Raw genomic sequence first — 13121 nt, 5'->3', positions numbered from 1 at the left:
AGTAATATTTCGATTGGACTTTTCAAGGCTGTGCAGTGTTACAGTTTCATTTGTTCTCAAGCTGGCACAGATTTTATGAGGTTATGGCTTTCCTTAAAGAATTTCCCTAGGTGCTTCACACAGGTTGTCTAAACACATTAGCACCTCATTAAGTTGTTTGAAAATTTAAACAGCGTTTTGCTGTTTAAATGCTTAGTGGGATTAAAGGCGCTCTCACATCACAAAAGTGAGCTTTCCCTTCATGTAAATCTCCCACCTCCTACTCCCTCCCCATCCTCCATGGTTGCCTTAATTGCCTCGCAGTTTAATTCAGGGTGAAATGACTTTCAGTCTCTGAACAAAAAATAAATCCGAAAACTAAAGCCGATTTAAGAGATTTCAATTGGAAAAGGACCCTATCAACTTTTCCCCATTAGAAGATATCGGCGTAAAGCGTCTGAGATTTACTTCCCTCGGCCATGTCGGTGCAAAACATCTCTGAGTGCATTTTCCCCGAGAACCCTTCGTGGATTTCTAAAACCCGCATCCCCCATGGCTCTGAAACGCAAATTCAGGCTAATCTAATTAGGCTAATGACTTGCCCACCACCATACAAGAAAGCTGGGACAGCCTCCTCGTACTTTCCCTGCCTCCCAGAAATGCACTTTCTTCTTTTCATCGGGCTTTTTACCCCCTGATCAGCTAGAACTCTCAACTTCCATTTCACCGAAGGGAAAGTCAGAGTCCTTAAACATTCAGCCAAGCATGCTGTGCATCTGAGGAGACATTTAGGGTGAAATAGATTTTGGTTGTGAAGGAGCAAAGCATACTTATATTTCAGTTTACCGGTGAATATTGTCTTATCTGCGTCTCGAATGCCTTCGTTCAGTCGGACATGAATAATGCTGGCAGGGTCAGCTAACACAATAGAAAGGCAGAGGTACTGATCGGTTCTGCTTATCCACACTTACCCTGCATCCCCGTACCTAGATTTTTTAAAGATAGCCAGTTCAGAGGCAGAGAAATGGAGCCTCCAAATTTTGTGAAGTTACGAACTCAGCCTTATTTTTAAGTGCTGACAGAGAAGATGAGGAAACCTGAGTGCATGCAAGCCAGGCTCTGTGGTATTCATCTTAAGTCTGATTAAGTTCAAATCTGGCAAAATCTTACTGTTGAGCAATGACTTGGCTTTCTGAGCTTGCATGGCACAATCGCAGACTAGAGAGATGTTCTCACATCGTTAAAAATACTTAGCCTCAGGACTGTGGAAAGCTTGCCGTGCAACTCCAAGGACTTTCTTTTACCTGTAGCGGACAGGTAACGTCTGTCAATAACACTAGTCGTTTTATTTGTTTGTTTTTCTTTTTCTTTAAATAAGAAATGTTTCCCAGGTGCACGACTGTTTAGTTTATACACCAGTTATTAGCAGATTTGTTTACTACGTGTCAATCTGATGCTTTTGAAAAAAAAATAAAAAAATCAAGATCGTTCCCAAAGATATTTTTCTCATTTCACTTTCAGTCCCAGAGTTTCCCCTTCCTTATCAGGAGGAACTGCAATGCAATTTGTTGTTGTTTTTCTTCACAGGATAGTGATTTCATTAGCGTGTTGCACTGTAATTTCCGCCTCGGCCGCCCCGGGGATGGAAGCTGGGCAGTGTCGTGTTTCTCTGTGGACGGACACGCGGAACGCGCGTTGGCGCGGAGCCCCCGACGACAGACGACCGCAGCAGGACGTTGTAGAGATGGCATGAATCATTACGAATGGGACTTTCACTGCTCCTGCGCTCGTAAGCGGCTGAGTGGGAACCTTGCCCGGCCTTGGATTCTAAAGCAAACCCTCCAGAGATACCTTGTAAGGCTGCTGCCCGTACCCTCTCATCCCGCACCTGCGGTGGCAGGCTGGCTCAGGGACGAGGTTGCTGTTGCTCCCCTGATAACCCCAATGGCAGAGAGCCGGCAGCGACTGGGTAGGGGACGAGAATTCAGTACTGCTCGGGGGTGTAGCCCTTCAAAAAGTGCAGGTGGACCCGCGGCCGGAAGGGTCCAGCACAGCCGCCCGCGGACTTCGCGCCCGGGGGCCGTCGCAGCCCGCCTGCAGATGGCGATAAGCACCTCCAAGGCGCCCCAGCACCCCTGAGTCAACGGGCAGTGCTGAGTGCGCTGTGCCCCCACCCCGGGCGGCAGTACCTGGAAGGTACCACGCCTCGCACACTCTGTGCTGGCAACTGGTGTCGGCCCCGAGGGGAAGCCTCGAGACCCCACTGCCCGGGTCGGTGCTGACAGGACGGGACTTGGAGGCACATTTAGAGGCGTGGTGAGCGTCTATGCCATTCCCTCCACTGGGAGGGAGCGCTGGTAGCCGCGGACACCCCTCCCGCCCGGACTGCCGGCAGCGCCGAGGACCGACGATACCCAGGGAGACCCCCCCGCGAAAGGGCGGGATGGAAGGGGAGGACGGAAGGGGAGGGGAAGAATAGAGGGAGGGAGAAAACAAGGGGGGAGAGAGGAGAGGCAGAGAAGGAAGGAGCGGTGCAGGAGAACGGCGGAGCGAGGGCAGCAGCGCAGCGAGCTGCGGCGGCGAAGGGCCCCCCCGGGCTGCGCGCTGGGCAGAGGCGGCGAGGATGGGCGGGAGCGGGGCGGCTCCGCCAGCTGCCGTCCTCCGAGCCTCGACTGCCTCACTCCGCGCTATATAGGGGTGGGAGGGGTGGAGGGGGGGTTGAGGGGGGGGGCCGACGTGGCCAAAGCGCACGGGGCGGCAATGCCTCCTGCCAGGGGAGCGCACAAGTGACCGTCGCTTCTTCCCATGCCCATCTGCTGAAGCGACCCCCCCCCCCCGCCCCGGCATGGATGTGGCCAACAACACTACCTCCCCAGAACGCTCCCCCGAGGGGGAAGGTGGCCCGGGCCTCGCCGAGGTGAACCTGGGCTACCAGCTGCTCACCTCCCTGCTCTTGGGCACGCTCATCCTGTGTGCCGTGAGCGGCAACGCCTGCGTGATCGCGGCCATCGCCCTGGAGCGCTCCCTGCAAACCGTTGCCAACTATCTCATCGGCTCGCTGGCCGTCACCGACCTTATGGTGTCCGTGCTGGTGCTGCCCATGGCGGCTCTCTACCAGGTGCTGAACAAGTGGACTCTGGGGCAGGTCATCTGCGATATCTTCATCTCGCTGGACGTGCTGTGCTGCACCTCTTCCATCCTGCACCTGTGCGCCATCGCCTTGGACAGGTACTGGGCCATCACGGACCCCATCGACTATGTCAACAAGCGAACTCCCCGCCGTGCTGCCGTGCTTATCAGCCTGACCTGGCTCATCGGCTTCTTGATATCCATCCCGCCCATGCTGGGCTGGAGGACACCCGAGGACCGCTCAAACCCCGACGCCTGCACCATCAGCAAGGACCACGGGTACACTATCTACTCCACCTTCGGCGCCTTCTACATCCCGCTGCTCCTCATGCTGGTGCTCTACGGCCGCATCTTCAAGGCGGCCCGCTTCAGGATCCGCAAGACAGTAAAGAAAGCGGAGAAAAAGAAAATCGCCGACACTTGCCTCACCCTCTCCCCGGCCGCCCTGCAGAAAAAAAGCAACGGGGAGTCCGGCAAGGGGTGGCGACGAACTGTGGAACCCCGGAGCGGTGCCTGTGTCAACGGCGCGGTGCGACAGGGCGAGGACGGGGCGGCCCTGGAGGTCATAGAAGTCCAGCGCTGCAGCAGCTCCTCCAAGATTCACCTGCCGCTGCCCAGCGAAGCGTGCGGCTCCCCGCCGCCCCCCTCCTTCGAGAGGCGCAACGAGAAGAACACGGAGGCCAAGCGGAGGATGGCTCTGTCCCGGGAGAGGAAGACTGTCAAGACCCTGGGCATCATTATGGGCACCTTCATCCTCTGCTGGCTGCCGTTCTTCATCGTGGCGTTGGTCCTCCCCTTTTGTGACAGTAAGTGCTACATGCCCGAGTGGCTGGGGGCAGTCATCAACTGGCTGGGCTACTCCAACTCCCTCCTAAACCCCATCATCTATGCCTATTTCAACAAAGACTTCCAAAGTGCTTTTAAGAAAATTATCAAGTGCAAATTTTGCCGGCAGTGAAGCCCGCCGCTCCGGGACTGGGTCTCCCGCCCCGGCACCATCCCGCCCACCTCCCCGCCGCAGCGTGCCCCCCGCTCAGCCCCTCTCCAGCGGGGCGCCGGCCTCCCCTCTCGGCTCGCTCCCCGCCGGTTTGTCGAGCCTGGCGGGTAGAGCAGCGCGGGGCAGCGCGGAGCTCCGCTGAAGCAGCGCAGAGCCGGGTAGCGGCCGCCCCCGCCTTTCCTCGCCGGGGCTGCGCTGCCGCCTCCCGCCTCCTCCGTCATCCAGGGCAGACGTCGGGTTTGCAGGTCGTTGGTTGCTTGTGGTCGCTGTAAACCACTCCGTCTGCCCGTGTAGCAGCGGTAAAAATAAACCACCCTATGCAGAAAACCGCCGCGTTGGGGATATTTCTTGGATTTCAGAGGAGGCGGCGGGGGGCTCCGAGCCCTGCCCTGCCCTGGCGCTGTAAGTACAGGGACGGGCGGCGGCTCCCCGAGCGGAGGAAGGGGCTTTGGACTTGGAACCGCCGAGCGGATTTACCGGGAGGAAGCGCGGCCTCGGTGTGTAACCTCTCCAGGTACTTCCAGCGCCATTCCCTCTGCCTTACGTGTGTGTAGCAGCTCTCCTGCTCTGTTCGGACCTTCCACTTCATCGAGCTTCCCTTGTTACACGGCGGGGAGGGAAGGGCAGTTACCCACGCACTGTATGGAGATATGTACTATTTTAAAAATGCCTTTGAAAAGCTGGGCTCCGTGCGGCCGTCCCCGAGCTCACCGAGAGCAGCACGGGGAGATGGAGCTGCCACGGAGTGGAGGTTCTTTTGGGCTTGGTCTCTTTTGGAGCCACTTGAAAGTTTCTCGGGAGATGCTGCAGTTGCACGTGTTGGTGGGGGATAAACAAACAGAACACAACAGAAGGAACCAAACCGATCAACCAAAACATTACCATGTGCTTCTGACAGCAGGGGAGGGGCTGGGAGCATCCCGGCTACTGCCGCAGGTGGCGAACGCGAAATCTCTCTGGGAAGGGGCGGCTCTCCACTCCTCAGGGCCAGTCCCGGCCGGAGTAAGAGTGACCACCTCCCAGAATTAGAACCGCAAGCCAAAATAAGTCAGTGTCACCGCGATGCTAAGGGCAGGAGCAGCCGCACAGGTGAGCCCTTATCCGGCTTCTCCCCGCTCCGCAACCCCCCGCAGAGGGTGCCTCTCTACCGGTAACCCCCGCTGCTTCACCTTGGGGTGCTCCCCGTCTCCGCCCCGCTCGCGGTGGTGGTAGAACAGCCCTCGGCCCGCCCCGCCGTGCCCCGCCGCTGTGTCCCGGCCTTCCCATGGGCACGCCCGGGAGCTCTTGGGCCGGACCGGGCGGCTCAGAGCCCTGTGCGCACCTCTGCGAAGGACCGCCTGAATGGAATGCTTGACCAAATATATATATAGATATATTCCTGTTTGGTGTAATCTATGTTAACTGTAGGTTAAAGGGAATGTTACATCTGCGCGTTACGTGAATGTAAGTGTCCACTCGTTTCCGAACGTTAGCAGCTTACATTAAATGGCAATAGTGCTCTTAACAGCCTCAGAGATACACTGACTTTCTGAAAATCTCATTTGACCTCATTTTCGCAATTAAAGTGATCTTTGATCTTATGTCCCCTTTGATCACTTCTACCCACGTGCGTTCCGGGTACTCAACGTGCCAGCGGCGACCTACACTCCTGTGGGGCCGTGAAGGAGGGCGGGGGGCCAAGGCTCTCCGGGGCCTCCGGGAACCGGGGGCGAGATGCCGGACGGCGCTGGGGATCGCTTCTCTCGCTGCCTCCTGCGTCGCGCCCCGTCGCCTCCCGCGAAACCACGTTTCGCACCTTTTATTTCACACCTCCCCGGAAACCACCCAGGCTGGAAAAGCCGGCCGCCGCTTAGTGCATCTCCTTGTCCCCACATTCTCGGGCATGGCTCCGGGCAGGGGGCTGCCGCCGACAGCCCACCCGGAGCGCGTAGGGCTGCCCTGCGACCCCTTACCAGTAGGGCTGGGTAAGGCCGGGAGAGGGTTGGGGAAGAGCCCGGAGGGAGCGCAGATTTCTTGGGCTTGCACAGAGGGGCAGTGCGCTGGGATTCGGGCAATTGCCCCCCACCCACTACTGCCCGGCCTCACTGCGCGGCGCAAACATCGGTCCGACCCCAACAGGGACAGCGCTCCTCGAACTGCTCTCAGTCGTAGCGCTCGCATTTCTGAACGGGGGAGGAAACAGATCGCCTTCAGAGGTGGGGTGTTGTGTTTCTGGCTGTAGTTTTCTCATTCCCAATTTGATTTCTATTGAGAGTAAAACAAAAGAACAAAACAAACAGACCGGGGATTTAGAGTTTTTAAAAGGAGGCATCAGTTCAGGATCGAATCAATACTCGTGCTTGGCTGCAATATTGGATTTGCTCCCCTAACGAACAGCCTCTCCTCAGCACTGAGAACTTCATTTCAGTTTTAAAAGGCCCATGGAAAGACGAGCAATGAATAACTAAATACCCAAATAATTAGAAGAAAATGTTTCATTTTTCAAACAGAGCTGCAGAAAATTGAGTTTTAACTACTTGAGTCAATTGTGGACCCCAAGGACAGGCATAAATGCGATCCGGTTTTCTTCCCTTAAAATGCCTCTTTAAACTGCTGCAAGATGAGAAGAAAGTTTCATAACGTTGAGTTTCCTTTGGTCTGTGACTCCACTCCACTCTTACAGGACTGGATCTGGTTCTGTGTCTGATGAGGTACTGACAGAAATCTCCTTAGCACACGTGGATCAGCCGCCTGCAGTTATTGTTGGGGTTAGGGTGGGAAAGAGGTGAGAGAAAGGTGTGCTGAAATTACCTGAGTTGGAGCAAATCTCTCTCTCACACACACACACACACACACAGAGAGAGATACACACAACGGGTTTTATGACCATGCAAGTACATCTGTTTTAACAGAAAATTTCCCCATGGCATATGAGACTCTCCACTTTCCCCCCTACATTCCCATGCTGGCAGAAACATACTACAGATCAAGCAAAACCAACAGTAAAATCCCCTAAACGAATGCCCCCCGCCATCATTGTAGTTAAAAAAACTCCTTTTCAGAATCTACTTTTTTCGAACTTCTCTCAGAGCAGCATTTTGAATCTTATATTACTACACATAACCAAGAAATTCAGTCCCCAGAGAGAAGTGGAAAAGGACACTGTGGGAGAATTTCATTTTCATGGTTGCTCAGAGAAACGTTTTTAATAGTATAGGTGAGTATTACCTCTTCAAATATGTTTGGAGAAAATCCAAAATGGCAATTGTGGGAACTACCCCTGGGGGCTCTGTGAAAGCTAGAAATGATTGCACTGCTCATACTTTCAAAACAAAGCTCTCTGCGAGCACTGCCTCTCCCAGGTGGCTGGATCCCAGATCATGATGCTGTTGGGTGCATGTTGCTGTAAGCACCTTATCTTGCTGCCTATGGCTGCGTTCTTGTCCTCTAGAGAAGACAGTGTGGCTTCCAGCTATGTGAAGAGGCAGCTCATCAGGAAGAGATTCCTTCTGTTAGGCTGGAAATAAAAATTTCTGGTTGCACAAGCCTTTCATATCTAGAATGTAGCCAAAACTATTTGACTTAATGAGGTAGCTTCTTGACTTGCGCAATGGGTGATAGATTTGTTGGTGTTTTCGTATCTCTTTCAATTAAGAGAAAAGGAAAATGCTCAGACAAGCAGAGGACCGGAGACTCAACCCTTAAAAACACTCACAAGTGCCCACAAATCCCAGTCTTACAGATGTCTGTGCCAAGATGGTTTGGCAGGCTGTCAGCATTGTCCTCCAGAATGTAGATGAGGGACAGCAAACAGATGGATTATAAAAATATTTTAAAAATTACTAAACCTGAACAAAATTTGGTAGGACTAAGGAAAAATGAGAAAGAGACACATGGCTATCCAAGTGTTTCTACCAGTCTTCACAGGACCTGCTGAAAATGGTGAGGGTCTTGAAAAGACAAAGAATTCCTTCAAGCAAACAAACAAGCAAATAAACAGAGAAATGAAATAGGCACAGGGGTCCTGTAATGAAGATGCTGGAAAACAGATGCAGAGGTCAGTATTTGCTCCTGCTGTAATAACATCTTGTTTTACTGTTTGCACTAAACAGAGCTTGAGATGAATTTTACTATTGGACAGAATCAATATAATACTCGCAAATCGACTTTCACGTTTTGGAGCTATTTACACCCATCCTGCTGGTCCCTAATGTACGCACAGCAGAGATGAGATGATGTAAGCAAAAGGTGTTTTTTTGTAGTCTGTTTTAAACTGCACCTTGTTCCTCTTTCTTGGCACTCCCCCTGTGGTGGGATTGTTAGCAGGACTGTGGGCCTGAGGGCTTGAAGGAATCTCATACAGTACAGATGATGCCATCTATAGGGAGAGATTCACATGTGATCTTTTAACTGAAATCCAAAGATGCCTTCCAGCTTGCTAGGACAGAGCAGGATTATAGTGTAATCTTTTGTTCAAGTGGCTTGGAAGGAAAATGTTATTTTTCAATTTGATACATAAGTGGCTGGTTATGATTTTAAATTATCCAGTGACAGAGGAAAATATATATAATGGTTTTCTACTTGAACTGCTGTAGCCCAAGCACAGGGCTTATGAACCAAAGTGGGTTGTGAAATATTTGGGAAGCTATTAAATTTGACACATAAGCATTATGCCTTTGAAGTAAAAATCTCACTAGACATTCATTTCTAAATGGGCTTTGAAGGAGTGCTGCCAGGTGAAGTGAAGCAGGCTTGCATCTGAAAACAGACACAGGAGCCATCAGACATACCACCTGGGTGCCACTCAGGGGTGCTGGCAGGACTTGGGTTTGGGCAGCTGCCTGTTGTCCAGATACCAACTGCAGGCAGAGACTGTGGAAAAGTTACATCTGGTGCTGGTGAAAGGGCAGGCTGGGCGTTATCTTCAAATTGGTGGCTGTTTTATTTCCATTATCTTCCAGCCTCCCTCTCCAGTTTCACATCTGTTGTGGATAATGTGTGTAATTCATGCTGAACTGTGCAGGTGAGGGAATGCTGCAAGTGACAGACTTGGAGTTTACCCTGGGGAGATTACAGTCTTTGTAACATCAACTCACTTACAGTCTTTGTAACGTAGGAAAGAATAGGTCAGTGAAGGAGTATATTCATGACAGAGTTGACTCAGTCTGCTTTGGAGAAGGGGCTTGACACTGCGAACAGTGCCAGGATATTCTGCTGCTGAGGTGGAGACATCATCTACTCCCTTTATACTGAGATTATTGCAAACTACCTTCAGGTTAGGCCAGGTCTGACCCAAAGAGAGTCTGATCTAGTCCACATTCCATTTGAAAAGTGCTTTCAGCAAACTTTAGTCTTTGCCTCTGTTGTATCTAGTCCTAAGAGCTACTGCTAGCTTTGCTCAAGTCAAACAGGAGTCTTTTCCACCTCTCTTCTCATGCTTACCCACAGGCTCTCTCCCAAACTCAGTCTCTGAAGGGGGATTTCTCTCTGATTAAAACAGCCTTGAATGCCTGAGCTGATGTGCATCTGTTAAATGGCAACAGACTCAATTGTAATACTGGGAACTTCCACATTCAGAACTCCTTTTGCAAAGACTAATTCCCTGTTTTAACCACCTTACATACAGATAACCACCTTACATACAGAGGAGAAGATATCCAGAGAGCAAACAAACAAGCAAACAAAACGCAGGGAACTCACTGGATGAGGTCCATTCCTTGAATAATACTGCTGTCTTCCAAAGAATTGCAGAAGGCATGAATTTAGTTTATTATGCCTTAAGCTAGCGGTGATGCTACCTTATTTCATCACAGTTCAATGCACACAAATTTAATCAAAACACATTACAGGTCAAAGGGGTTATTTTCCCCATTGTATTTCAATGAATGGTACCTATTGTGAGCACCCTTGAGCTAGTTGCCTGAAAATGCCATTTTCAGTGGCCATCATAATTTATTTCCTCTCATTTCTACCAATGCTCAAAACTGCTGCATAAAAGTTCTTCAGTTTCTCAAAATTACTGCAGTGAAATTAGTGTGATGTCTGTACTTGAAACTTTGTGGTCATTTTTAATTCCATAAGATACAGAAAACAATCAGATTTACACAAATTCTAGTCAAGTTCTCGTTAACTTCAGTAAGAGAAATGAAAGGCAAAAAGCAAACTCTGTCTTTCCATTAACTGCCTTCCATAGCAGTGGCTTTTCTAGTAGACATGGGCAAAACAAACTTTTCCCTCTGGAATTTAAGTAAATGTGCATGGGGTGTTTTTGAGAATGTTATATGGCTCAGATAATTACAATATCTTGTGATATGTTTTAAAGGATCACAGAAGTAGTTAAAAAAGACTATTCAAATCATTAAAATTAAAGACAGATAACATTTTGTTTTCTTTTAATTTAGTCATCATTGTTTAATTTAGTACTGATGCTTTGGAAAGTGTTTTTTTGTTTTGTTTTGTTTTTTTTTTTTCTTTTGTTAAAAACATCATGTATTTTATACCAACATTTTGTTCTGGCTAAACACCATTCTCCTATCAAATTACTGTCCAAGCAGAATAATTCTGACTATTTAACAGAGAATAGTGTTCTAGATGCATGTGTACGTCACCACCTTCCCACCTTCTCAAAGGTGCAAGGTCTCAACCTGCTTTTCCAGGAATATCAGCTTACGTGTGGGAATCTGAATCAGTGACTTGCTTTCAGAGCACAACTTCCTGCACAGTTCCCAGCTAACAGCAAGAAATTGCTGCCCTTGCCACTGCTAAGCGCTAGTGCTGTGGTGCTGCTCTCAGAAAGCTGCAGCACTCTGTCTGTAAAGAAGGAGGTATACATACCTGGACAAGTAATCACTGTTGTAAGAATTAGTATTTATGAAAAGCACGTGAAGGATGTTATTGGAATTGAATTCTTTTGTATATGAAAAAAGAATGTTTTTAACAAGACTTTTTATTGTAACCTCACAGTCAGTCTAGTACTGTCCCATGACATGTTACCAGGTTGCTGAAGACATGGAAGATAATTTGTTTAGAGAGAAAAATAGCAGTGGATTACAGAGTAATCAGAAACTGTCAACAAGCAGAGAACTTCACTGGCCTTCAGGTACGTTATATAGATATCTTATGATTTCACTCAAATAGTGAAATTGCTAATCATGACTCAGCTCTCTAGATGGAGTTTTCAGTAGCCATATTTACTAAAAGAGAGGAGGAAAAAAAGAATGGTGACATATACCCTGGAATGAAAAACAGTTATGTTTCATTCTGAGAACTTCCTTTAGCTTTTGACAAATAAAGAAACCTTTCATTGCATGGAAAGATTCTTGGTTACTGAGCAATTGAATTTTTCCTTTTCTTTCCTTGGTGGATTTTAGGATTTATTTCATGTGGAAGATTAGTAACAGTAGTAGTAACGTGGAATAATGTAATGCAGTGTACATTGTGATAGAGAGAAAATAATTCACACATTTGATCTCCAGTAGAAGCCTTTGCAACCATAACAATGTTTGCTTTTTCTCTCTCTCTTCCTTCCTGTTAAATTTACATTCCTAAAGCCAGTTATTGTGATAATTCACCTAGAAGGCTACTGCTTTTTGGCATCACTGGAGACAGTAGTTGTTGCAATGAAAATTTGTCAGCAAGATTGTAGAGTGGATTGTAGATTCATACCACATGCTGCTTACTGTAAACGTGGTTTGTATCTTCTGGATGTCATTCCCCAGGATTATTCAGATTAGGACATAGATATGACAGTTGGAGTACCCTTGGCACTGAAGACTACAAAGACTGATATTAGAGTTCAGCTTCTGTGTGCTGTTAAATGGAAGAGGAAGGGAGAAAATAAAATGCTTCTCCCCCTTGTAATGTCATCTCCCTTTTCCTGAAGAGGGAGGGAAAGAAAAAAGGTCAAATGAAGCTTGAATTCAAATAAAAAATAAGCTACCTTTGTTATATAGTGATATTAAAATATGGAGTTACAAAACCAAAATCCATCAGTTTTGTTGCAAAAGCTATTTGCATTACTAAAAGAATCAGACAGTACTAACCAACTTTTCACTTCATCAAAAGCATGGTAGTACTTTCAGTGCCTACTGGCAAAGAGAGTTTGTTCTGTGGGGCTGACTGGAGGGAGTCAGAAGAAGAGACCTGCAGCAATTCCAGTGAAAAACAGTTTGGGTTAAGCTTATGCGAAAGCCTAGAAGACTGACAAAATTAGCATTGCTACTGAAGCTAGATGATATCCTTGTGCTCAGAATCTCTAAGCACAGCAAACAAATCAGACTAAATAATCCAACCATCAACCCAACACCACTAACAACATTCCTCAGTACCACATCTACACATTTCTTGAACACCTCAAGGGATGGTGACTACCACCTCCCTGGGCAGCCTGTTCCAATGCCTCATAACTGTTTCTGAGAAGAAATCTGTCCTGATATCCAACCTGAATCTGTTCAGTTCTTTGACATCATTCATGGCCATGTCTGTCCATGAAGCCTGCTTCCTTTCCTTCCACCAAAATAGGAAAACTGATGAACTGGTGACAATCACAATCTTCCTATACCTCTTCATAGTTTTTCTTTACAATATATACAAGGACATTAAGAAGGATTGCAGGAGGTAATAAACACTTAATCCCTGCCCCCTACCTGACAAAAGTTTAATAAAAAATACATCACAGCAGGGTGAAATTTAAATGTTTATGCTGGGAGGTAGTCAGCCTCTAGAAAAAGGAATGATGATGAGGTGAAGGGATCTACCCTCTTGCACTCAGTTCTAGCACTAGGTGAAGTAAGCATCAATTATCAAACACATCATTCCTGCTGACTCTTTTTTTAGATCGAACAGAATCTTATTACTGTTTTTTTTTTTTTTTTTTTTTTTTTTTTTTTTTAACACTTTGACTATATCTTTCTCCCTGGTATTACACGGTAAAAATATAACAACAAAAATTAGTAAGTTAATCATAGCGTGACTTAACAGTGACCCCTCAGATGAAACGCCCACAGCTCTGTGTACCTGTAGATACCCATATCTGCAT

General features: G+C 48.2%; 1 protein-coding gene across 1 annotated transcript; it reads left to right on the top strand.

The window, feature by feature from the left end:
* Positions 1 to 2367: 2367 nt before the first annotated feature.
* HTR1A (5-hydroxytryptamine receptor 1A) lies at positions 2368 to 5685 on the top strand. Its single transcript, XM_015848801.3, has one exon. The coding sequence runs from the start codon at positions 2825 to 2827 to the stop codon at positions 4064 to 4066; it is 1242 nt and encodes a 413-aa protein (XP_015704287.2). The 5' UTR covers positions 2368 to 2824; the 3' UTR covers positions 4067 to 5685.
* The last annotated feature ends 7436 nt before the right edge of the window (positions 5686 to 13121 follow it).

This window comes from Coturnix japonica, chromosome Z (assembly GCF_054131305.1).
Source record: "Coturnix japonica strain WE chromosome Z, WE-NBRP24, whole genome shotgun sequence".
NCBI classification, from domain to species: Eukaryota; Metazoa; Chordata; class Aves; order Galliformes; family Phasianidae; genus Coturnix; species Coturnix japonica.
Note: the sequence above shows the minus strand (reverse complement) of the source record. Positions and strands in the feature narration are given on the sequence as shown.

Coding starts and splice junctions, on each gene's coding strand:
- HTR1A (XM_015848801.3), top strand. CDS start 2,825: ATGGATGTGGCCAACAACACTACCTCCCCAGAACGCTCCCCCGAGGGG.